Source organism: Mugil cephalus, chromosome 1, assembly GCF_022458985.1.
Source record: "Mugil cephalus isolate CIBA_MC_2020 chromosome 1, CIBA_Mcephalus_1.1, whole genome shotgun sequence".
NCBI lineage: Eukaryota > Metazoa > Chordata > Actinopteri > Mugiliformes > Mugilidae > Mugil > Mugil cephalus.
Window position 1 is genome coordinate 39,243,386 of NC_061770.1, and position 27,847 is coordinate 39,271,232.

At 41.1% G+C, this 27,847-nt stretch overlaps 1 protein-coding gene across 2 annotated transcripts in view; it reads left to right on the forward strand.

The window, feature by feature from the left end:
* Nucleotides 1–1,541: 1,541 nt before the first annotated feature.
* tbc1d14 (TBC1 domain family, member 14) overlaps nt 1,542–27,847 on the forward strand; it is a 45,585-nt gene continuing 19,279 nt past the window's right edge. For both annotated transcript variants that reach the window (XM_047583616.1, XM_047583624.1), the window contains exons 1-4: nt 1,542–1,583; nt 1,892–2,059; nt 5,442–6,192; nt 15,856–15,979. In XM_047583616.1, coding sequence (XP_047439572.1) covers nt 2,011–2,059; nt 5,442–6,192; nt 15,856–15,979 — 924 coding nt within the window. In that variant the 5' untranslated portion in view covers nt 1,542–1,583; nt 1,892–2,010. The remainder of the gene's footprint in view (nt 1,584–1,891; nt 2,060–5,441; nt 6,193–15,855; nt 15,980–27,847) is intronic.

Sequence of the window (27,847 nt, forward strand, 5' to 3'; positions counted from 1 at the left end):
TTTTGTGATCCAACCTATTGTCTATTATGTCATGGGTGAATTCGAGTGAGGCTATGTCATAGTGCTATGTTGTTTTCTTTACTATAAATATGTTGTTAAAAACCACAAGAAAGATAAAATAAGATTAAAATAAAATAAAAAGGCAACACAACTAAAATGTCACATGGATGATCATAGATGGATGATTCATGTGCAACTTACAATAACAAAAGTGCAAAAAGATCTTAATTTACTTGTATGAGCTAAATTACCTGGCTTAAATTATTTGGTGACATAACAGCATATACGATTAATTCCATCATCTATTTACATGATACACAACTATTTACACAAGTGCCATGAATTTTAATTAATTAATTTATTAATTAATATTATTATTATTTACTGTGAAGTCTGGAAATTATGGTCTGGAAATAGTATGAAATTTTGAAATTTCAAGTGTGTATAACCCTGGAGGTAGGAGTTACAGTTCAGCTCCATCACCCCACGGTGGCACTAGAGAGCAGGGTGAGAAAGCTTATCACATATTGAGCCTTTCATCTTTCATGAATGCCTTCTATTAATGACAGCTTTAAATGTTTAAAGAAATAACACTGTAAAGTATTTATTTTTATTTTTTTTTGTATATTTTTGGTGGTCAGGGCAGCATCCATCTACTATTATGAATTAAAATAAAACAGTTACGCCATAACTTTTACATTTATTGGGCTACAATTGTTTTTTAGACAAATATATTTATCGAAATAGGACTAAAAATAGTGCAGACAATTTAGAAATGATTATGTAATCGCATATTATATACCGGATATGTATAATCTAAAAATGTATATAATTATTAAATGTATATAATAAAATTTAACTGAGATTTTATACACAATATCTCTCAAAATATTTTTTTTGACTCTTAATGCAAATTACAAAGTTTTAAACTGAAATAATTAAAATACTTAATAAATCTCATTTCCCTTTTAATGTGTCAGGGTCAAATTTGACCCGTTTGCAACTTAAAATGTGTAAAAAAGTACATTTTCCTTGTTTTTGTGGGGACAAGATATCCATGATATCCTCAAGGTCAGCTATTTTAACACAACAAAGTCTGTCCCATGGATCATATAAAATGTTTTAGGCTGCTTGGTGGATCAAGTTTGGCTCAATTTAAACAATTTTAAATGTCTATTTAGTCAAAAAATGACATTTAATACAGTGCTTATATGCATGGATGCATAACAAGTTAGAAACTTTTTTTGTAGTTTACATAAACATATTTTTTAGTAATTGTCTTCCATACACACGTGATATCAGGGGAATAAAATTAAAAATAAAACATTATTGACAGTAACTATAGCTATAATTAAAGCATTAAAAAATAATATTATCTGTGTACCTTTCTGTTTTTTCTTTCTTTCTTTCTTTCTTACGTACTTTTTTTAAATTAATAACGAGTGCGTACTAGGGTCGATCGATTATTGATGCCTTCAGGTCCAGACAGGTGAATCCATCGACGCGGAGAACATTCTTGGCTCGATTACTCCGCACTCTCTGTACAAGTTTGTTTTAAAATGGCGGCGGAAGCGTCGAGACAGGTAGGAAATGTTATCGATTCAGGATAAAACTTTGTGTAATGACACTAGATTAACAGGCGGAGAAGTGTTTATGGTATTGTGGCGGAACAGTAAAAACTATAAAAAAATTAAAATAATAAAAAAAAGAGGTCTCTCGCATTTAAACTTCATTTGATTTCCACTTGAGGAAGCGCTGAGGTGAAATTTAGTGAGTTGGCGTCGGGCTTCAAGTGCACTTGGTTCGACGTAGTGTTTTTTTTATTTTATTTTGTTTTATTGTTTGAGTATATGTGACGGTTGGTGACTGCTGCTGTTTGTGTTGCACTAAGCTGCGTTGAGGAGGAGGCAGGGGAGGTGATGGTGGTGCAGCAGTAGTCACAGCAGCATCATCATGGACCACTCCGGCCGGCGACTACCTGCCACCCACCTGTAGCTTTCACCCGGAGACATGGCGAACACGACCCACGGCACCCAGGACCAGAGGGACGGCCGCTGTGGTAGGTCTCTCGCCTCCACGGGTGGTACACTTACTTAACTCACAGAACACGTTCACTTTAAAACTATGCGCTACTGCTGTTTAACCGCGCGGAATTCTACCTCCCACCAAACTGCGTTTAAAGAAATGTAAATTTAACAAAACCTCAAATTTTGTAACGCTACACAACTGCCAACGTATAATTAATATGGTTTTATGTGTTATTGAAAGCCAGCGGTTAATTCGGCATCTATTTAATATATAAATCGACGTCTCCTGTGTAATTCTAGCTCCCACCACATTGCATTAAAAAAAGTGTAAATTTAACACATTCTCAAATTTCTTTAACGCAAGACAACTTCCAACACATTATAAATACACTTTATTGCATTATTTAAAAGCCAGTCTTTAATTCGGCATATATTTAATTTACAAGATTCGACTTTTAAAAATTTAAGTGGAATTCTTGCAACCACCAAACTGCGTTCAAAAAAATGGAAATTTAAAACAACCTCAAATTTCGTATCGCTACACAACTTCCATCACATTATGAACGTACGTTCATATATTATTTAAAGCCAATCTTTAATTCGGCATATATTTAATTTACACAATTCCAAATTTTAACTTTTAACCCCCACATTACACTCTTGAATCTTTGTTTGTGAATGGGTTTAGGGTTAGTTCAGTTAACTTCAACTAGAGCATACTTTGAAATAGTCAAAATACATTTCTTAACCCCACAGTTAATAAACCGTGACTCTTGAACTTATATAAACTTCTTAATCAAGTCCTCGGAGTAGATTCAGTGACTCAGGGGGAGTTTCTTTAAGGTACGTTAAGGAGGCAGCTCCTTGAACAAATGAACCTGTATTTCCCGAACCTTGGACTCTAATGTCTTACCTTTTTTTTTATTTAATACACTATTTGTTTTAAACACACGTTTAATAGAATTTGCACACATTTCAAAGCTTGCAAAGATGTGAAAGCGCGTCTGCAGCTCATCTCGCTTCCTGTAAATTACGATATTGGGACTCGCTGAACTAGATTTGTGTGTGTGTGTGTGTGTGTGTGTCTGTGTGTGTGTGTTCTCTCAAGTGGGCGGTTCAGTTAAATCAAAACCATAAAAGCAGCCTTTTTGTTGTTGTTGATTGACGTGGCATTAAATCTCACACCCAGTGCATTTTTGACTCTTGTGAGTAGACTCTGAGAAAGGGGTATTATAGTAATAGTGATAACAATAATAATAATAATAATAACATCCTGTCATTTATTGATGACCTCTGGTTGAAGTTCATTTTCACAGAGGCACAGGAACAACCTGTTGCAGTGTTTTGGGACAAAGTCTGCCAGGCTCACATGACAACCTGCAGGTCAGGGTTTAGAGCTTGGGTAAGGATCTGGCTTTGTGTGTGTAAGTTTGTGTGTCATTCATTTTGGAAAAACACTAGCCGCTGTGTTGGGGGTAGTGACCTTCCAAGAGACCGAGCCTTTGCTCCTCTAAAATTTTGATTAACGCTGAGGTACGCTGGCGGTAGCCTTGGATTCACCTTGCGTTGAAATCTCTAGTTGGGAAATTGCTTGGTCACAGTAGCTCAGTTGCACATAAAAAGTCATAAAAACAACAAGTAAAAACAGGTGAGTAAAAATCTAGTAATATAAAATAGTATGAGCAGAAGATTAGAAAAATAAAATAGAAACTGAAGTAAATATATACATTTTTCACAGTTTGGAATTCTTTAAAATAGCTGAGAGTTGTTCCTAATATTTTGTCCGTTGTAGACGACCTGTCCTGTTGAATTAATTAACGCTGTTAGATTAAGATGCATTTGTTTTCATCCACGTACATAATATTTTGGCTACTGAGCGTATTTCCTCTGAAGTTTCCCCGCTAATGCGGCTCAGGGCTTAGACACGCTAGCTTTTAGCTTAGCTCCCCCGGCTAATGTTGAGGCGTAGATGGTGATGATGATGATGATGATGATGAAGGGGCCCTGTTCGCGTTACACCGTAGCGACTCCTGTTACAGCCTGGTCACTGTGGGATTAGTTTTCCACGTATAAAAGCTCCCACACCCACGTATCAAATGTCCCCGTCAATTAGAAACAACCTAAATTCATTTATTGAATCTCACACACATCGTATGACTATATAATAAACTGACGTCCCTGATATTCTGTAATGAAACAGCTTCTCAAATGAAGCTTAAACTCTCTGGTCCTTCAGAGCCCAGTGACACGTTTAGTTAAAGGGACCCATGTCCTCAGTTAAAATGATGTGAAACTGAGAAAAGACGTTGGGAAAGATGAATGTGGTTCAGTTTTAGCTAAAATCTGACCTAATAATGTTAAATTAACTAAGCAGATTTCTCAGTTGTTGCTAAATAACCAAATACGTAGACGTACAAAACATTTCACTATATACAAATAATAAAAATTAAATATACCCAGTAAAGTTTGTGAACATTTCATATTTCACGAAAATCTCAAAACCAAATCCTACAAACCTGAGTTACTGAGTTGTTCTCAAACTTTTTGGAAACTTTTGAGGACCCTGACATACTCCTCCGCCAATTAAACATATGTTTAGTACCATTTGTGAATCCAGATGCCATTGGAAGTATTTGTTTTAAACTTTTCAGACTAAATATTAACCTAAAAGTTTCATAGAGTAATTATATTCAAATGCCATTTTGTCTTCACAACAATTATCATTTTCAAGTTACAGGTGTTGTAGCTTTCAGACGGTCCTCTGTGACGGCGCGTTATTTTGAGACCATTTTAAACTAATGTAGTAATAATATGACACAGTAATGCACCCGTTCAGTCAATAAACTTTTATTTCTTAAGAGTATTTAACATTGTAAATGTAATGTCAAGAATTTAAAAATATACTAAATAAATAAAACAAACAAAAAACAACAAAAGCAAAATCCACTCTCAGTCTTTTTAAGCTAAAATTGCATTTGAACAAAAGGTGAAGTCCTCATAGGCTCCTCCCACTCGTCCATTCAGTATGAAGATCTCTACCCAGGAGAGATGCTAATATTAGCATCTGGAAGGTAACAGAAAGGTGGCTAACATTTCCGCTTTTCCGCTTTTTTAACTGCAGCCACTTCAAATTTCCGACCAATCACAAAATAGAAGTTCTGCCCGGTTCATGTGTCGACAAACAAGCTGTCACTTCTAAATGCTTTATCTTTCCTCATGCAACATCTAAAAGGTTTATTTAAAATATAATATATATAAATGTATGAGTTTAAAGCTAGGGATGTCCGAGCCTCTGATACAATGGCAGTCAATACTTAGGGTTCAGGTTCTCAATTAATGTAAGTTGGTGGTTTACTTCTTTTAGCTGAAAAATAAAGACGGTTGTATTAAAATGTAACCCTGTGTTCTCTGAAGGAGTGTCTGGAGGAGCCATAGTGGAGAACGGTTCTGTTGTCAAAGACCCGACTTCCTCTCAGCTCCATGATCACACCAACAACCACAACCACCACCCTATCCACCACCACGGCTCTGAGTCCAGCTCCACCTCACCCAGCGGACCCGTCCTGCTCAGTTACAACCCCTCCTGCTCCTCCACCCCCATCTACTACAGCAGCCCCCAGAAGAGCTGCTCGGACCTGGACCCGGACAGCACCAGCTTGACCTCCCAGGACTCGGGCATCCCCACCCTGGAGATCAACCCTCCGGAGCCCGTCCCGCACCGTCCAGGCACCCAGGACCACGACTGTCCCGCCACGTTACCCCTGGACGACGACCCGTCCGACGGCCTCCGCAAATCCTCCACCTTCCCCCGCAGCGGCTATGACTCCATCCGGCTCTTCAGCCCCGCCCTCCGGCTGTCCGCCACCGTGGCGACGGGCGTCGGGGGCGGCGCCTTGAACCGCAGCGACGACATATCCGTGTGCAGCGTGTCCAGCATGAGCACGGAGCTGTCGGTGTCCAACGAGGACATCCTGGATTTCACGGTCACCTCCGACTCCAGCGCCATCGTGACCCTGGAGACGGACGACAGCGGCGCCGCCCACTTCTCCGACGTCACGCTGTCGTCGCCGGGAGACCTCAGGGACTCGTGGGGCCCGGGGCGACCGCAGCAGGACGGGGACGGACGGCAAAAAAAGCTGGGACCCCTGGCGAGTTTATTCACCAGGTGAGTTCACAGTTTGTTTGGGTAAGATGTGGTTTAAAACCAATCAGCCATAACATTATGACCTTATATTGTGTACGTCATCAGAGGATGGACATGGGTCTTCTGAGGAAGTGTCTGGCTTGTTAGTGGGAGGGGGGTTTGTGTCCTGTGGGTTGAGTGGAGGGACCTCTGTAGTGGATCCTCCCATAGATACTTGATCAGTTTGGGATCTAGTGAATTTGGAGGCTGTTCTTTCATGTTTTCATTGGTCTGGGTGGGTGGCACGTGTCTAAGTAACATCCAGGTCCGACAGTTTCCCAACAGAACATTGAATTGTCGCAAAATTATGAGTGCAATTTACTTCTCTTGTCCTTTTTTTCTTTTCTTTTAAGGCCGTTTGCACTATGTGCCAATCCTTCCAGGGTTTGCAAAGACTGGGGCGTTAAATGTAACCGGCAACTTCCCATTTCTCTACGCGCTTTAGCCAAGGTGTCGTGTTCCTTCCTGTCTTACATGTATATCACAGACAGCACCTTGGGGAGGGTAAAAGAAGGCCAAAGAAAAATCCAACCATCAAACCCTTTGGTTCCTTAAACAGAAAGACAAAAGCACATGCACAACAACAGCGTGCGGTCACGCCGTTCTGTGTTGAGATTAGATAACGTTTAAGAGGAAATTGTAGGGAAGTGTTAAGTAATAGTGATCAAACACCTTCTTGACCTTTTATTTTTTACATCAGTTCACGTACAGTGCAGTACTAGTCTGCTTTACTCTGGATTTAAAGTCAAAAGTTACTTTGAAATTCCTTGAATTCTTCTTTCTTTCTTTCTTTCTTTCTTTCTTTACACTCGCTGACCTGGAGCACATGTAGCCGTTAAGCTCATAATCATCCCGGCCCTTTCGTTTCCTCTCATTGCTTTACCACATTCCACTTTCTGCCCCAGAGATTTCCTTGAATTAACGGGGAATGGAGGTTTCCCAGAGCCTTGTTTAATTTCGTTATCTCGGGCCCAGGTCGGTGTTGGTAAATATCAGCTGCAACATGGCATCTGCTGTGTGTTTTTTTTTTTTACAGCACATTTTAGTGTAAGTGTGTTGGAGCAAAGTCCAGGGTTTTATGAGACACGCGTGGTGCTTTAAAGCCTCGTAATTAAGCCCTGTGATTATTGTCTCTCTGAGAAAATAAACTGTAAACACAAAACTGCCATCATGGCAGGATTTTTTATGCAGGCAATCGTAAATTGTGTTCAATAAAATTATTCGCGGCTGATAGTAATAAGGGATCGCGCTGATAAAATTACTAGTTTCTGGTCACTCCCCCTTGATGAGTGAAGTGATTGTCACTAATTAACTTGGTATCATGGCACGTGTCCACAACATGTCTTTGACAGCAAAAAAAATCTCAAAAAATTTAAGATTTTTTTTTTTTATTTTTTATTTTTTAGACACAGAGATTTAAAATTATTTTAAACCCTTATAGTTGAAAATGAAGGAGAAGTTGCTGCGTTGTGTATTTTTCCTCAAACAAATTATCAACAATATGTAACATAACTGATCCTACAGATCATACAGCGGCCGTTTTTGGTGTTTTTTTTTTTAGCATGGGTGCTGCCCTGGCGATTCCCACAGGGATAGACAGTGAAAGAGAGAGAGCTTGAGAAAGATGGATGGTCAAGGACAGATAGTGGAAAATAGATCATATTCCTGTATCTATGCAACACCACACAGAGTGTACTTGTTTTATTTTGCATTTTAAAGTATGGTTGCAGCTCGCTCGGCTTATCTGCTGCAAATGGGGCGTTGCAGACGTCTGCTTCAAACCATTGACTGTGTGTGTTTGTGTGTGTGTGTGTATATATATATATAATACGCCTTTATATTAGGTACTATAAAAAATATATTTGTGTTGTAGTAATAAAGAAATGTTATTAACATTGTTGTAAAGTTGGACTTTTTAACATAGGGGTCTATCGGGACTTGCTCCCTTTTGTGGAGCCTCAAGTGGCCACTTGATGAACTGCAGGCTTCATTGCCCAGACCTGGAGTTTGCCACTTGCTTCCAACTTATCCACCTCCCGGGGTATAATGTGGAAAGTATGCACCGTGGTCATACAGGACACTTCTTCCACTCTTACTGGTGCCATTGCCAGGTTTCCACGCTGTATGAGTTCAAAGGCATAACCAGTAGGATTTATACCGGGCTCATGATCTCTGTCCATTTCATCTTCGTCCATTTCCAACAGTGTTCAGAGGGATCCAATCAATCCTAAGGAAAAATAAACTTCTTAAATCTCTCTGATTTTAGGCTCTTTTTAATATTTAGCAGAGGTGTTATTTGTGATATAGCTTCATTTCCCCTTTAAATTGGTCAGCACTAGGAACAGAATAACAAATACGGAGGAAGGTGGTGACGACACAGATCTCTGAGCGGCTCCTCATCTATAATGTGGAACTGGTTTGGAAGGTGGATGTGGAACAAACTTGTCCTATATGCAAAAAAAAAAAAGAAGATAATGGAAGCAAGGATAGCAACAAAACAAATTTATTCCCCAAGCTGGAGTACAACGAGAGCCAGTAAATGAGTCAGGAGAAAGAAAGCAGCCACATCCTCCCTGTTCATTTAAAAAAACAAACAAAAGAAGAAAAAAAAAACCTGAGTTTAGTATTGCTGATCCATTCAGTCCATTCCATATGATTAGCACCTGTAGTTAAGTAGCTTATTCAAATGGTCAGTATCACCTTAGAGCTCTCAAGACAGAATGTAGAGACAGATTTAACCAAAACCAAGGAATTATAAGAATTTTCTATCATGGTTTTTTATCATTTTTGCCATAATGGGATAAAATCTTTATCCCTTATCGCCCATCCCAAGCAAACACCCGCATTCACCAGGAGTTCAGAGCTGAAGTGTGAAGTGCTGAGGGTCGCTTAGGGTCATTGACTTTAGGGTAAACTTCTCCAAACAACAGGAGGATACTGATGAACTAGTGAAATGTAAAGATAACGCTCTGATTGGATTACAGCTGGAGTATGTTGTCTCGTTGTTTGGCCGTTAAATCGTGAAGAACTCTATTTATATTTAGCTTTTATTCGTCGCCTGCAAACAATAGACCTCCTGTTCTTATTCACTCACACTTTTTTCTTTACCACTCTGATTAAAGAAATCAGCTGATCGTAAATGACGTTTCCTCCCTTTGTTGTCTCCTTTTTTTTTTTTTTACTACTTTGTTTTCCTCCTCCCTCACATGGAGGAATTACTCAATCCCTCGCTGCCCTTCAGCCTCCGTCTCCTCGCACCCTTTTCCTCCCCTCTCATTTGACGAAGTCAGGCCTCTCTCCGAGGAGGCGGGGAGCAGCAGCAGCAGCAGCCTACTCCCTCCCAGCTACTCACTCCTCCTCAGCGTTGAGTTGCTGTGTAGGAATATTTAGTCACTCACTTGTAACTACTGCAGCCATGGATGCACCGGGTCTGAATCTCCACTGAGGGACGACTTCAGTCAGGAGTGTTTTCTTTGAAACTCAACTTTTTTTGTTTTTTTGATTCATTGTTTTGTGGTTATTGACGGAGCAGGATGGCAACCCCGTCACTCCTCTACATCGACAGGTAGGAAAACGGAAATCAGCAGGTTCACTATTATTATTGTTATTGTTATTATTCCTGTGGCCCGGAGATGTGTGTTTTTTGTAAATGAAGCTGTGATTTGAGCTCTTCAACGTGTTTGTTCTGGGCTAAATACACACTGTTCCTTGGGTTAAACGAGCTGACAGCCCGGAGCGGTTCTCACCCTGCTCTCTCATTCCTTTCTGATGGGACAGGACAGAAAAAAACTTTTTCTTGTGCTGGCTTGTTTGGCGTTTCCTTCCTTGCCAGGTGTTCTCACCGCTACTCCATCCGTACGAGCCGCCGGGACATCTTATCACCTCGTTTGCAAACAGCAAGGTCCCAACACAGGTTTTGAGAATCAGTGGAAAATTCTTTGGAGATGGCACAAGGCCCGCAAACAAGCACCTTTTGCAGCGCATCGGACTTTTCTCGCTGTTCCACTTGAGCACTCGACCATGGCTGCAGCCATTCAGCTGTCACGTTGAAACACACTTGGCCTGGACTGAATGCAAATCGTGCCTCCTGCTTTGTGGACGTTGGATGGCAAATGCATAATCTGAGAACGTAATCTAAAGCTGGACAAAAGTCAAGCAATGTTTTGTGACATAAACGTAGCACTTCGTACTTCAGTCTCTGGTGAATTGTTTTACAGCGGCTCACTGGGTTACTCAAGTTCACTCTTTCCTGTTAACGGGTAACTTTTTCCCTCATCCATTCATTTTCTATTAGGAAACTTTGAACTAATGCAACTCCTCAACAGAATTTCATAGAGACTTGGAAACGTATCCTTAGGGCACAATTCGACTGTGCTGAACACATTGGATTTGTTGCCATCTCTCTATGACTTTTTGTTCTAGAGATACACAAACTTTGGATATTAAAACAGTGATATTTTGGCAATGGTAAGAGCTACAGACTTGTGAGTTCGAAAACACAGCCAGTGGACACATTTGGTGGGGTAGAACGTGGTTTCAAGACTCTAGCACCTTCCGTTCACAAGCTATTCGTGTTTGTCCGATATGGACAAATCACCATTTACCACTCTAACCCTAACCCCTAACCCTAAAACCCTAGGACCTTCCATTCACGAGCTATTCGCATTTGTCCGATGTGGACAAATCACCATTTACTGCTCTAACCCTAACCCCCTAACCCTAACACTCTGAACCTCTAACCCTAACCCGAACCTTAACCCTCTAACCCTAACTCCCTGACTCTAACCCTAAGCCCTAACACCCTAGGACCTTCCGTTCACGAGCTGTTTGCATTTGTCCGATGTGGACAAATCACCATTTACTGCTCTAACCCTAACCCCCTAACCCTAACACTCTGAACCTCTAACCCTAACCCGAACCTTAACCCTCTAACCCTAACTCCCTGACTCTAACCCTAAGCCCTAACACCCTAGGACCTTCCGTTCACGAGCTGTTTGCATTTGTCCGATGTGGACAAATCACCATTTACCGCTCTAACCCTAACCCCCTAAACCCTAACACTCTGAACCTCTAACCCTAACCCAAACCTTAACCCTCTAACCCTAAGCCCTAAACCCTAGGACCTTCCGTTCACAAGCTATTCGTGTTTTTTCGATGTAAACAAATCCCCTAACCCTCTAACCCTAACCCTAAGTTATTAAATATTCGTCCATTTTTACAATCCATCTGTTTGTTTGAACGTAAACTTTCTCCAGAGCTTTTTCTTACGGACTCAATACGTTTTTGCTCTCAGCTATGCTTCGGTCACGTGATAGTGAGCAAATATAAACGCTGACAAAGACAAAAAAAAGCACCAACCAAGCGGACTTTGCTTTACTGTTGTTTAATGGTCACGTTTAACTTTCCTCTATCATCTCTCGTGGGATCAGGTTTCAGTGCTGTCCACTGTTTTGTCACAGCCATGTGAACCAGGAGCTAATGTGTCTGCGGGTGGAGTTCTCACGACTTTGATTACTGTAGATATAACTTCTTCCTCCTCACTTAGATTGAGAGCAAAATGTTGCTCTACGAGTTTCAAACATCCTGTAACATTTTTGTCTTATCTCCCTAGAAAAGAAATGGTTTGAAAAAGGATTGTTGCTGCTTGTCCTGCACTCAGTGCTCCTATTGCCTGAAAAGATAAGCCTGAATGTCAGTGTTAGGACACGTGTGAGGACCTTTTAACAGCGGCGTGGACCTTTCAACTACGTCATTAAACACTCAAGTCGCACACAGAGAATGAGGAAATACTCACTGCTGTTTGAATTGTCCGTAAGTGGAATGGAAAGTATGCAGAGAAAGGCAGGACGGAGCCAAGATATGCCAACACTTGGATTCAGATCAACTTCCAACATATGGACACGTGTTTAGTGTGACTTGTCTCTTTGTGGGTAGTTTATCGAATGAGGGAGACAAAGAAAAGAAAGGTTGTGTTGCTTTCAGGTTGTCGAGTGAACTGAAAGTCACCAGACCGAAACAGTTCAAACAAACAAATGGATGCTCTCACTGACATTAGGAAAATGTGGTTGTGTGTCTGTTGCTAGTTTCATGAGCTGTCCTAGCAGGGCTACTCTTTGTGTTTAGCAGACTGGAAATGACTCTTAAACACTATTTCCTGGCCATCCCGTGACTTGTCGTCCTTGCAGTGTCTTAATTAATATCAAAAGGCTGCACTATCAGATGGACGCAGCCTTCTGCTTAGATACAATATTAACCAACACATGCAACACAGTTTGCAGGACAAGAGAGGCATTAGAGAAGCACTTTTAGAAACATACAGCATGAATGAGGCCATTAAACTGAACAGTCTGTGCAGATATTGGATGTCTAATCTGAAGTTACAAAGTGCAAAAATTACATTGAAAAAAAAAAAGAAAACATTCTTCTAATCAAAGTAGCTGCTATTCCTCGGTTTCGCACAGTTTCAGTGAGAGTTGTGGACGTAAAACAACACTGAGGCCTAGAACGAAACAGAAATTTCACTTTTGTTTCTTGAGAAATGTCAGGTTGTTCATTACATGTTTTGTAATAGTGAAAGTAGTTTGTGCTTCTTTGCACTGAAACAAGATATGATGGGATGAAGAACAATCGCTCTGTTTCTGCCACATGTGATAAGTGCAAATCAAGTCATGGGACCTTCGCTCATCTTTCTTGGGATCTTAGAATAAAATATATAGACCAGTCAGTAATTTAAAATGTCCTCTTTCCTGAACACATTGCTTTAATTTGTTCACATTTTGGGTCATCATCCACTGTAAAACTGTATATAAATATGGACAACATGTCCCCACATACTTGCTTGGCAATGACAATATTTTCCCAGAGATACGGGCAGCGCCATTTTATGAGTTTGGAGCCACATTTCCACCAGACTCACTTGTGTTTTCATTCAGTTAATACTACACCATGTTATACCTCCACCAGTTACAAAGAAAGGTTGGATTATACACTGTACTTACTTTTAAAAAAAAATTTCCAACTCCAACTTACCAAGCCATGATGTCAGATCCTGTTTCTATAGCGGCAAATAACAAACTGCTGATTATGATGACCATAAATACCATACCACCATAAATATGTGTTTGAAGTGTATTTTAGTGTTTTAATTTGGCCCAAGTCCCATCCACTAACATGGAGGGGGTGGAGCTAATGACCTGTACTGCAGCCTCCAGCCAGCAGGGGGAGCTCTTCTTGTTTTGGCTTTACTTTTGAGGAGCTGTTCACTCTCCATCTTTATACAGGCTGTGGTATTGCATCTCTTTTAGTTCTTGGTATCGCTGCTGATCTCCTGCATCGACTCATGGTTTTGCAGTGTTGTGATATTGTGGTGTTACCAGTAGTTGGTACTTTTAAAATAATATAATTTTGTTGCGCAGTCTAAAAAACCTAGACTACTAGACATACAACAACATGGAGAGGATGCATATTTAAAAAATGTGTTCAACAGTTTGAGATTTCAATCTTTCAAACTAAGATTCAGATTATAAAATCTTTAATTTTTCTTTTCTTTTTTTAATCCAGCTGTAATTGTACAGTGGACATATGGGAGGCGAGATTTCAACAAGTTATTAGCGAAGCCCAGCAGATGCCGCATGTCTCGCACATGGCCACTCTCCGAAAACAAACACAGAAGAAGCCGGAGGCAGACACGGTCGCCTGTGAGCGAACCGTGTCTGCTGAGTGTTCGGTCACGTGTTGCTTGTCATCACTAACACTGGAGACAAAAACCAGGGTCAGAGGTCATCCATGTGAGACCACATGTGTATTTAGACCTCTGTTCAACCTCTGGGTTAGTGGCTGTGTTTGTTTAGTTCAGAAGAGCAATGACGTTAAATATAGGAAATGCCAAAAGCGAGTTGAAAAGCTCTTAGACAAACAACAGGACGTGGACTCTTTGATGTTGCAGCCTTTCATTGAGGCCGACCGTGCTCGGACAGAAGAGGCTTTTTATTTGGCCAGTTTATTCATGTGTTTTCACGGCTGGGCTCTTTTCAGGCTTTTAATTAAAGCCTCCAGTAACAGCTGTGCGGCAACACCTCACCGATAATAAATGGAAGCAATAGCCGGGCTAAATGGTGCAGTGACCCTGCATGTAGATTGATCTCTCTTTAATTGTGACGATCAGGTGATGTTTAGATTTGAGTGCAGATGATTTGTGCTGGTAATTTGAAACGGGAGCGCACACTATTCAGGTCATATCATTCAATAAAAATCTTTATGTCGCTGTAAGGATTGATTCTTGTTGTTTGTATAATTCTTCAGTTTAGTTCAGGGGTCTTCAGCGTTTTCCAGGCCAATGGAGTATTATTATTATTATCATTTTGCATTCAATATTAAGCTATCCAAATATCTGAGCTTCAAATTTAAATATTTAGCTTTTTATTTCAAACATGTGCTAACTTTAAACTTGGCTAAATGTAGTGGGGTCAGTGAATCACCAGCCATTTTGGCCTCAGTAGTTGGCCGATGGGAGCGAGCTGCACTTTTAGCTTCTCTTCTGCTAATATTGCAGCGTGCTATTGGGATTTCACCTGGGGACTGAAAAGGCTCTCGGCCAGTTGCAGGGAACTTGACAGAGTCGGTGTGTAATGTGTGGCCTCGTGATTGGCTCACCAACGATGGGGCGGGGCCTAGTGTGTACAGGAGGTTTAGATTGACGGGTCGAGTGTGATACTCCATGTGAAAAAGTGCGTTGTTGAGAAAAGTGTTGACTGAAAGATAACATCTTCTGCCTCCATTTATCTCTTAACTAAAATATGTTGGATTCATGTTAATTTGTTTTTAAAGAAACTTTAATTTGCGAGGGAAAATAAAAGATATATAAAATATATAGCAACCTATGCTTTAGACACCTTCCTCAATTTGACGCTGTAGCGACGACAAACCAAAACCGAGCGCTGTAACTGACATTCGCACCACGGTGACGCATACCACAAGAGTTTCCTTTCTTTGTACAGTCGCGGCCAACATTACACAATGTGACATGATGTATATCTAGAATCATTTCTTAGAGGAGGAGGATTAGATCAAAGAGTCTCCTCCAACTACAGGTAAGTATCTGGTCATTAGTGGGCTGTTTAGGGTTCTGTGTCAATTTGATGCCGTAGCTATGCCGACAGCCGCCATGATTGACGTTGACCTCCCCTGAAATGTAACTACGCTGTGACACAGGCCGCAAGAGTTGTGATTGGTCCACTTGGTAGTAGCGTATTTCCGATTGCTTCACTATGAACGCAACTTTCAAATTGATTGTTCGATGTCGTCCATCTTTATTGCTCCAAAACAAAGAGATTTGTACGACTTGTCTTTGGTGAAATTTTGGCAAAAGGTCCAGTTGTTATTGTTGAATGTGAAACGGGAAGTAAAAGCAAAAAGTAACCTGACCAGACTGATGAGTCCACTAGTATAAATGGTTCATGTCCCACAGTAATTTAAAAGGCATTTGTCCTTCACTAACGAGCCTCACCATCTCACTCGATGTCCCAGCTTAGTTCAAATACCCTCAGTGACCCTGAGATTCCCTTCATGCACCCCACACTAGCATAGTTATTTGTCCTTTTGCCTTCCACTCTAATTCCCCCTCTCTCTGTCATTCTGCGTCCTCAGGAGTCTGTTTGCCAGGAGGGTGAAGGACACTCGACCGGTGGACCAGAGAGATCCTGGGTGGAAGCTGTTCGGGAAAGTCCCACTGCGGGAAGGACCCATCAAAGACCCAAAGAAGATACAAAAGGTAGGAGCTATGTTGACTGTGGAAGTTCAGTCATCCAGGTCATGGTTTATCCAAAAGCCTTAGTGTAGCAGTTTAACTGCTATAACTTATACTGCAGCCTCCACCCACCAGGGGGAGCTCCACATGCTTTTGCTTCACTTTTGAGGAGCTGTCATGGCGTCCACTGTTTTTTTTTTTTTTTTTTTTTTTTTTTTTTTTTTTACAGACTAGTTTTATAGAAGATATCCCAAAGGATGTGCATATATCTTAATGTTGAGTGGCGAATGCAGCCTTTTGCAGGTAAACGATTCAGATGCATTCACAAGGTAGAGTTAACACAAGCCTTTCAAGTTAAATCATCAACATTATCTACACCGATTAATGGCAGCTCTACTAGAAAAACATGAAAACAAACAGAGGCTTTGTGTTGTGGTTTGGATGTGGTTTGAGTGGGAAACAGTATTATGTCCTCCTAAGTCAGACCATACTCGTTTATTGTTGAGAAACAACCTTCAGCTTTAATCTTCAATAATGTTGCGTTCTGGTGTTTGCATAGAACATCTGAAGAACGTCTCTGGGCCTCTTGTGTCCTGTAACATATGAGCCTCGTGAACCAACAATGGGTCTGTTTGTTTTACACTTTTGTTTGGCTCTCTGTGTGTTTTGTTTGAACCTACCACAGAGAACGTGGCCTTCCTGACTTTGGTAGAACAGACGAGCCGTCTCCTCTAAGAAGCTGATCTATCGTCTATGTGAAACATGACTGTGGAACTTTATCTTGACATTGCCTGTCAGCTGTGTGTTATGTTGCTGCTTTGTCCTGGTTTCAGCCATTATGTGTCTAACATGCTTTTAAACCATCTGCACAATGTTGACAAACTGATAGACAGCAGTACACACCGTTCAGCCAAAACATTATGACCACTGTCAGGAGAAGTAAATAACATTCACCGTCTTGTGACATTTCATGTGGATGTTATTTAGACATGTAGCACCCACCTAGACCCGACCAGGCCCCCCCCACCCCATAGCACTGACACTCCTTGATGGCTGCAGCCATCCCCAGCTGGATGCAGCCTGACACAGGCGCACACACAAAAACAGTTTAGGAAGGACTCAACAAAATATGAAGAACAGCACAAGGTGTTGACCTGGCCTCATTCACTAGATCCCAAGTTTGTTTGTTTGTTTTTATTAGGATCCCCTTAGCTGCAGCCTTGCTCTAGCTATCCTCACAAGAACCAACCATAAGCATAAAAGAACACAATGAAACAGAATAACACAATAGAATAAAAAAAAAACAACAAATAAAAGAAAGAAAATGTATAAGTATACACGTATACATTAAGGGTGGGTATTAGCAAGGATTTCACAATACGATATGTATCACGATACGATATGTATCGCGATTTGATACATTATTGCGATATTATGATACTGCGATATATTCCAATATTCTACATAGTTCACTGAGAAAGTTTTAATGCAGCTTAAAATACACGTCCTATATATGTACATCAGATGACAGTGATAATTCATTGGACAAATTTACAATAATGTTATCACTTCTTCTCAAACAGAATCCTAAGTCTCCTATACTACATAATGACTGGCCTTTATAAGGTCTATAAAACATTTAAGACATGCTATAACTCACTGAGTAGTAGCGCATTACCCCGAGCAGGAACACTCCCCATCAGTGACATTTAGGTTCGACGGCTATATTTAGGATGCCACATGCTGAACAGCAAACAGGCACTCACTGTTTGGTTTCAGCATTTCCTAGAATCATAATTAAAAATGACAGCACCGATTGTTGACCAAACAAATGTTGGTTGAGCCATTCAGGTAAGCAGAGAGCACTCGCAGTACAGGTTTTGGTAGTATGTAGGAAAACAGGTAGTAGAAAGGACAGTGTTGATAGAAGCTAGCTGTTATTCTATAGCATCAAACACTAGATCATTACATTTTATTTTGCCAGATAAAATAGTCATAACTTGAACATTAAAATTTAATTGAATTTGAACTTTAAAATTGTGCTGATGCATTAAGCTTTAAGCTCTACTAATTGATTGCAAATCATTACACTTGGTAAAATGTGACACATTCCTTCGTCTACACACTCGACGTCCATGACTGGAGGCATTGTGTTCCCTTCTAACCACAATTGAGGATGTACCTACGTCAATGTGCTGGATCCATTCTTATGAACACGAAATCTCGGTTTCACCTGCGTGCAACTTTTTTTTAAACTTGCCACAGATGTCCCCTTGAACTCGATGATTAACAGAGTAGAATTAGTTGGTCAAATGTGAATGGTTACTATGGCCTCTCTAACTCAACTTACTTGCAAGTTTTTACAAATTGTCGCAATAATGAATATGAGGGTAAAACAATGACATTTTATATCCAGATGGTCAAAGGTCAGCTTCACTGTGACGTCATAATCTTAGTCAAAGACATTGTCTTTCAGAGTCTTCCTTACATATCTGCACTACCCATCATAGGCATTGGCATCACTGACAATTCTGGAAAGACGCACTTTTGGGCAATGTGGGTGTTGAAGTGATGAGCTGAGATGAGTTGAGATGTGGATTAGTTTCTTTATGGTGGCGTTTCTCCACAATATAAGATAGTGGGCAGGAGCTTGGTCTTTGCCTACAAGTTGGAGTTTTCAAACACTGTCCTCTGAAGTTTTGCGAAGACCCCACTGGCACAGGTGGCGAGGTGACTTCCCAGGTAGGGAAAGTGGTCCACATATTCAAGGACTATGTTGTCAATTGATATTTCTGGAGGGTGGGTGGAGAAGTCCGTTGGGGTCTGGTAGAGAACCTTGGTCTTCTCCACGTTTATAGCCAGGCCAAGTGACTTGTATGCCCAGACAACGGCATCAAGTGTGCTTTGAACATTTTCCTCTGAGTGGGCGGCGGTGGCACTGTCATCTGCATATTGCAGCTTCTTCTTCTTTCGTATGTCCCTAGACCTTCAACACCATTGCAGCAAGCCAAACCAGTGTATCACTGTCCTTGTCAATTAGGCCACGATCACCACTTGGTGACCCGTACATGGGGCAGCTGGCCATCACATGTTCCACTGTCTGTAGTGGATCTCCACATTCCCTATCCGTTGCACCTCAGTACCTCTGCATCGCTGCACCGGAACGTCCCACGCCTGTCCTCAACCAGTTGAGGGTTGTCCACTGCTTTCGAGGCAAGTGCTGACCAGGGACATTTGTAGGATATTTCAGCTCAACGATGGATGTGTGATAGGTCTTGTACTCGGCCTGAAACGGTTTGGAATTGTACTGAATGAGAAAGTGTGTCCAGATGTTTGACTGATAGAGTATATATTATAGATATAAACTCACTTTTTTTTGACAGTACTCTCTGATGGAGCACACGTATAATTTCAGACGTCCATTCAGAATGCAGACGTACAGCCTCCCAAGCCCAATTAAAGCGGAGGGCTGCTCTCTACTGGTAAAATACACCAGAAGAACAAAATGGCAGCATGTAATTAGAGCCTTGAGGAGCCTGTTATTGTGCTTCCATTCAGCGTGGGTCTACCACCAGGGAACCAGCGTCTTGCTGCATTTCCAATTGAAAGGCACGCTAGTGTGTAATTTGTGCAGTTTACATTTGTGTCACATGTTCTCTTTGAATGGGAAATGTACGAGTTGGGTGTATATTTGTATTGCTTTGAAAATGAGTGCACGCATGCACTTGCTTCATAATGTCCGTCTCATCCGCGGTTGTAACCTTATATTGGAGGTAAGGAATCGGTTAACAAAGCTAGGATTTCAAGCTTTTGTCCGACTGCTGCTGCCGCTGTTCAGAGGTGCAGTAATTGAGCTCTGTGTGTGTGTGTTTGGAAAGCTGTATTTAGCCAAACTATTGTTGAGCTGTTTTACCATTTGAGAACCAAGTTGTGAGGCAAGATTTAGTCTCTTAATTCACTCCGCTTTGTGTTGTTGTGGGTCTGGATACTCGGCCCTCCACTGAATCTCAAGGCCTCGTGCATTGTCTGCCAGCTGTAAAAAGTAATTGTTCTGTAACCTGCTGAGTCTCTAAATCATGTTGTGTGGCAACCCAGACACGTCTGAGGGGATAGGATGAGTGAACCGAGGCTGAATTGAAATGGTGCAACATTCCCAGGAGGAGTTTTAATTTTAATATTAAATCTGCCGAACCCCCTACAGGTTTTAATAAATGAGGGATTTAGACACGACAGATGTAACGGCTCAGTAAATCGTATTAAAGCTCCTAATAGCTAATATTAAATGGAATAATAGTTTTTTTCCGCCTTTGTGCTCTGTACGGAATCATTTTGTTGTATTTTTATGCTAATTTACATTCCAAAACATTAGGTTCCTGCACTAAATCTCCTTTCAAAAGTGTTTTAAAGTTCAGTTTATGTGGAAACGGCGACATAAAGGTTTAGTTGTCAAAATAGTTGTAGTGATAGTACTGCAAACCATAGTCTCCAGCATGAAAACACAGTTGAATCAAATGCCTTCATGAAGGTTTAGACTTAGTGCAGGGCTATTGTGTTAATATACATTACTGGTGTACCTAATAAAATGACAGGTAAGTGCATTTTGGTAGTTACTACAATGAAATAAGAGCACAGAAATATTAAAAATATGCTGATGACTAAGGGTGGGTATTAGCAAGGACTTCACAATACGATAGGTACCATGATACTTTAGTCATGATACGATATATTATTGCAATATTCGACATAGTTCACTGACAAATTTTAAATGCAGCTTAAAATACAAGTTGTATATATGTACATCAGATGACAGTGTTTTTTTTTTCTTCCCGTCCCTAATAATGACACTAGGACATTGGAAGCTATGCACACATTTATGTGCACACACTCACTTCAATTAAATAAACAAATATTGAAAACACAAACAACAGTCATAACACTAATGCTGGATATTTTACTCCCACAGAGCCGCCTCCTGCTGCAGCAATATTCACATCACGTCTTAAGAAAAAACATATAAAACATATAAATGATCTCCAGATGACGTCAAAAACATGTTGTTTTCGGGACTTTTTACCATATGCTAGCTAACATGGTGCATGAAACTATTCATTGCTAATCCTAATTTACAGTCACTGACAATTTAAGACTGGCCAATACCCAGTAAGTAATGAGTGTTGCAAAACTTCCAAATGTAGCATCATTTTATGGTCACATTTTAGCTCAAATCATTGTATTCATGTTTGCACATAGAGATCCAACATGACCACAAAGAAGTCTTATTGTGTTGATGCTTATTGCGTCTGTATCACCCAACCATGCCGTCAGTATGAATACATTTCTGTACGCTTGTGTAAAGGTCAGATTCCTGTTTTGTTAGGCTGCATATGAAAATTAGACAAAACCAGTCCTGTTTGTGTCACTCTCTGGGACTGATTGTGCTACCAAGAATCATTTATGTGGGATTTGAGCGTCATGGAGTTTAATTTGTTGATGGCAAAATGGCTCTGATTGGTTGTCGCTGGTTCATTCATTTTCTGTACCTGCTTGTCCTCTAGGTTTGGGGTTTGGACCCTGGATAGGTCTCCAGTCTGTCTCAGAGGTTGAAACATGACATGTTTTCTGGGGATTTTAAATCTACAGATAAGAAGGATCCCTGAATAGGCAGCTAAGAAAACTGTTACTGCGCTCGAGCAGCAGCTGCTCACTGAGCCCTGCCTGGATTAAGAGAGCAGAGGACTGAGTGGCTGAAACCTAATCTATTGCTCTGTGCTTGATTAGAGTGACTGCCAGGGCATGGCAGAGCGCAGAGCTCCTCTTAGTTCATCCACGGTGACTAACAACGCACGGCGATGCTGATTTGCTGACACACGCAGCAGCAGAAGCAGCAGCGGCAGCAGCAGCAGCAGCGATAGCCCTGATGCAGAGCAGATCAGTGTAGCGTCACTACTCAGAGGGGGAGAAAGAAGGGGAGGAAAACAGGGTATCATGCTGCTGCTGCTGCATCCTTTGCAATGCGGGGTGTGTCCCTCCGTCAGCAGCTCGACCGTCCCTCCAACCTTTTTATTTTTTTATTGCACCTGGGTGTCCTGTTGCCAGGAGTGAACCCTGTGGAGCGGCAGTGATGCTAGGCTAGGGTTTTTTTTTTTTTTTTGGAAACTATCCCCCCCCCCCCCCCCCCCCCCCCCCCCCCCCCCCCCCCGGAGGACTGGCCGTCTGTGAGGAACCGCAGCGTTCATGGTGAGTGGAGGACGACCGGCTGACCCGTCGTCTCTCTCCTTGTCTGGCGGTATCAGAGGACATGGGTAGTCAGGGGCTTGAAAGAGGAAGGAAGAGGACGGATCGGGTTTCACAAAATAATAGCCTCTTTCAGCTCTTTGCGGCTCTGGGGAGCTCTCTGGGGTGGCGGTTGTCAGCTTTGTTTCTAGAAAGGGCAAAAAAATGTCAGGGTTTTCAGCATGTGTTGATGGGCTAACGTAAAGCTAGCGCGCACGGATCCTTCAGCTTTTAATACAACAGGAGCACGTGTAGCAGTGTGAGTGCCGTCTCTTTTCTATTTTGGCTTTTTGTTTGTTTTTGGTTTTTGAAGCATATCAAGGGGAATTCCTCCTGCTGTTACCACTGATGCGGTTAAAAGGACTCGGAGCTCATTTGACAGCCAAGTGTCTTTTCCTTTATTCCAATAAAACATGACAAAACGGCAAAACCCTCACATTGAAGTGTTTGATGCTGGTGGGTCTGTGCTTCAGTTGTCTTTATTTTAATATCAGATTCCTCCTGTGGAAACTCTAATTCAACGGTTAGTGTGCCAAGAAAAATTAAGCACCTTTGCACTAATGTGTTGCATTTTGTTACAAGTCACCATTAAGTTAATAGTGTGACCAAAGCTTGTATAATTCCTGCATTAGATGGATTTGTTTGGTGGACATTTAAGACTTTGGTAACATCCCAAATGTTTCAGAGCCCAATACTGGCATGGTGAATTTATTAGTGGGAGCCAATGGGGGATGTGTTATTGCGGTAAACATTTTGGGAACTCTTTGCTTTTTGCATGTCAATCACATTTATTAGCCACTCCCATTTTTTGTTGTCGTAAAGTTGAGATTAGTTCAACTTGGTGTCTCCAGAGTGTTGCCTTTAAATATTATACCTGACTCTACACGTCACAAAAGGCAGCTCGAACTATCTTTTTTATTCAAACCCTACCAGCTTTTCCGGAGTTCCTTAGATTCCTAAGGTTGCCACTCGGTTATTTCTTGAGTTGTCGAAGTAGCTTCAGATCCATAGATGACGTGTAGCTTTTTTTTCTTTTCTTTTTTTAAGGTTTAACTAGCGAAGCCTTAAGGCTGTCATGTCCTCAGTGAGAAGTTTGTTCCCGACACATCAACTATTGTGTGATTGGTCATGAAGTGGAAGTGGGTGTGAGTAATGCAGAAAAACAGGAAAGCTAGCATCCACTCTGTTTTCTTATCTCCCGGACAGTAATAATTTCATATTGTGTGACCACTAATCTCTCCTGGGAAGAGGTTGTCATACTTTGTGTGGGTGTGTGTTGAATGAATGGTGTAATTGGATGGTCGGTCGTTTTGACGACCGCCCGACATCCGAAAATCTTGCATCTTGCATCACAATGCTTTGCATGTGTGACGTATGCTGCAGTGGGAGGGGCCTATGAGGACTTTGATTTTTGAACAAACTTTTCTCTCATTTTCGGCAGCCCTGGGAGCAGGAAATTTCTTGCTTCTTGCGTAGTATGTAACGAGCTTCATGCCCTTTAACGTTGCCTTATTCATAGGATGGTATTGGAACAGAACAGTTCTGATGACTTCCCTTGCTTTAACCACCAAACAACACACCTGAGAAGCCAGTTTACTCATTCACACTTAGTTCTTTGTCAGGCTGGGGTTTGCCTAGGGGCAGTTTCCAGTCACAATCTTGTCAGTTGTATGTGTTTGGTCACGTTCAAGGTTTGAGGTTTTCTTTGTCCTTGTAGTGTATCAGGACTAGTTGGCAGTATCGAGAAAGCCAGGGGTGTTTTCATGACTACAATCCAAGGAGAGTATTACAAATATTTCTGACGGCGATGTCTCCTCATGCAGAATTTTACTTCTCTGTGAAACTTTGCTAATTAGCTGCATCACAACATGCGCTCCAGCAAACTGTGGTTCTCTCATCGGCGACTGCTGCTTCATAGCGTCGTAGCTTTAAACTTCAAAAGCCATTAACAGCCGGCGTGAGCGCCAGTCCAGGCGCCCAGAGAGCTCTTGCATCACTACCAGGAAATTGGAGAAGTTTACTGAAAGCCAGTGTGACAAAGCAGGTTTGCCCAGGAGGCAGTGCATCATGGGAGCTAGTTGTTGTTCAAGCTAAAAGATACAATGTGGTGACTCAGCATGCAAGCAGAGAGGGTTTCTTTGGAGTTTAAAACAAGTGTCATTAACCTCGGTTTGGTTCTGCTCCCATGTAAACATGGTTTTTTGCTTTGAGTTGGCATTGAGCCACTGATGAAAACGAAACTGTGTCCTGCGTCGTGAAACGCTGAGAGGTCAGCTTGTTGTTATTATTATTTAAGTGTAAAGGTGAGAGCTGATGGATCTTAAATTAGAACACTAAAGCAATCAACATGAACTTAAAGCGAATACATGAAATGCTAATTCCAAATTATTTTATTCCGGTGCTCCATCATACCAGTTTTGCAAGATTTATAGTTAAACTTAATGCATCTTCCTTCTAAAACAAGCTCCTGTCTCTTTAAGGACCTCCCCTGATTGGCCAAATGTAAAGAAACCTGTTCAGCTGCTGTATGCAGTGCCTCTGCTCTTACATGGAGATGTTAGAAGACTAGTATCCAGAGCAAACTAAAGCTATAGCTCATTGATCTTAGATGTTTTATTTGAAGCATCAATGAGTGTCACTGGAGTGGGTGACAGATTCTCACTCAAACCTTCATCTCCAACATTATATTGGTGTAACCCATCCAGTGTTTTCCAACATTTATGGCTCTTGTAAATTAATAATAGTAATATTTTTTTCTTTTAGCTTAAGACGTGATTTACTTGTCTTATCCTGTTTACTGGATTTAGCTCCAGTGTCTTGCTGTAGCACCATCCTTCGTTTTTGTCATTGCTTTTATAACTTTTGTACTTCAGGTTTTTTTTTCTTAGCCTCACACACTTGTAATTTGCTGATATCACCACTTCCCCATTGCCTGCCACAGCTTCTCACACACACACACATGCATTCTTTCTACTGTTTCACCTTGTTGGCAGGAAGTACCTGCATTGCTACTGAACAGAAGCCAGGCTCCACTCCCCTCCTCTACACAATCTGCCTTATCTCACATGTCTCTTCCTGCAGGGGCTGGGCAGTATGACCAAAGATGTATTCTGGTGGTAGCGCGGTATTTTTTGGATTATGGACTATTTTACTGTGACGTTGAGTAAATATTGTAAAATAATCCAACACGAGTAGTAAAACAGGTCTGTATGGTGCCGTGTTGGCACTGCCTCCGATGTGGAAATGTTATCAAGATGAAATGAAGAAGTTGATTATGGTTTCATTCATTGTGACATTTTTATTCATATTTAGACTATGTCTGTAATGTCAATAGCAGCACGACCTGCTACTGTAATAATTGTAGTCTGTGTGCAACATTTTTTTTCCTCATTCATAAAAAGCTAGAATTGGGATCCTCAGAAAATCGGGGATGTCTGGTCACCCTACAAAAAAAAACACTTTTTTTTTTGGCACAAGTCATCTTGTTCTGCCTCTTCATTTTTCGGACCGTTTCAGCTTCACCACGCATAACAGTGATGTAGTTGCACCATGCGTGTTAAGAGTTAATGATGTAGAATAATTCCACACTAGTAGAAAAATAGATTTGCAAGGTCCTGTGTTAGCACTGCAACATTAGCCCCTTAACACTTGCAAAAGGTTTTTTTAAAACCAAAGAAAGCCCAAAACAACCGACACGGCACCTTTTTGGCCCAAATTGTTCTGTGTCTTCATGGTTTTCTGCCTCGCAGTAACACAGTCACACCATGCGTGTTCAGAAGCGCTACATTGAAAATGGTCCGGTCTGAAACAGTGTCTCGTGGTGCAGCGTTCCAAACACTATGTAATCAAATACACCGGTGTGCCGGTATATTACAAATTGACATCGTAATGAAACCAAAATACAGATATACTGCCCAGCTTTAACATCACATACATGTTACATTTACATCTAAGCACATGTTATTCAGCACTGACAAATTTTAAACCCAATCATCCAATCACATGCAAGAGTTGTTGTGATGGTCCGCTTGGTAGTAGTGTTTTTCTACCAACCTTTCCTCGTTACCTGTTCCATCTTTATTGATCCAAAACAATTTGAAAAACGCTGAGATGGAGAAGCAGCTGGAAAAGCTAAAGCAGTAATGCTGCAACCAGGCGGACCAATGACAACTGTTGTGGTCTGCAAGAGGTAAACGTCAGGCTGCGACGTTGGATCTGTATAGGCTGTAGTCGTAGCGTCTGTGCAGAGGCCTAAACCGCCTATTAGTCCCCTTCGTCTTGGTGATTATCTTCAAAAACAAACAGTCAGAGAAGGGATTACAAGGGCAGATAAAAGTGGAACTCACAAATTAGCCTGATTGCTGACTCTCTGTAGTTCTCTCCTCTCAGAACATCCTCAGTTCAGTCTTTTCACGATCCGTTCCCCAGAGGTGGAGAAACGATTTTCAATTATCACTGTATCTACCAGCCTCACTCATCTTGAATCTTTTTTTCCATAATTGACCGATTTTCTCTCCGTCTTGTGCCAGCAGCTCTCTCTTGTGGCCAAAATCTCGAGGGATGTTTCTGGCCCACCTTCTTCTTCTGTGTTTGAGCTCTCTGTAATGTCCCCTCCTCTTTTGTTTCATCTTGACCTTCATTGATTCTTTGCAAGATAAGAAAAGTAAACACTGGAACTACTACTTTGTGTTTACTCTGTTTTTTTTATAGCGTTGTTATCTGCTTTTATCTGCCATTCCCGTCCGTCGGTGGCTCAGCGAAGGCTCGTAATCCTACGTCATTGGCTCCCTTGCAACTTTAAAGATGGAGCATGTTATTGTAAAATTTTAATTTCATTTGCTACCAGAATCACTGTGACATTCACAGCCTAATAATATGCATTCACCTGCCAGGTCAGTGGGCAGTCCAGTACATTATAGTACAGTAGTGAAAATGAATGCATTCTAATAAAACAGTTGTGTATTACATTCATGAAGGTTATAGGATCCAGCATTGTTTAAAATAATTGAGACTGTGGTTAATTCAGTTAAATCACCACCAATCTGACACTGTTTCAACGTAAACTCAATTTTAGAACAGACATAACTTGGTATTGATGAGGGCTGTTCTGTATAGGGATACAGGTGGCGCCATCTTGTGACTTTGGCGCCAGAATCTATCCAAACAAAAGTAACACCTGAGTATCATCAGCATTGTATTAACTACATGAAATGACACAAACCATCCTTGAAAAAGAATATTTGACATGTATTTTAGTGTTTTAGTTTGGCCCATCCACTCACATGAAGGGGGTGGAGCTTATGACCTATACTGCAGCCTCCAGCCACCAGGGGGAGCTCTATTTACTTTGGATTCACCTTTAAAGGGAGCAGTTCCATCATCCATCTTTATACACTCTATGATTTATTTAACAACAAATGTAAAACCATAATTGGTTTCAGTGGTGCTTATGGTTATGGTTGGCTAGCTGTTTCCACCATTTCCTGTCTTTAAGCTAAGCTAACCATCGTGTATCTTTAGCGGTATATTTAACATATGAGTCCAACTCATTGCAGATAAAGCTGATTAGTTCTGTTAAAGTCTGGAAAACCAGTGACCACTGTTGTCTACTAAATATTA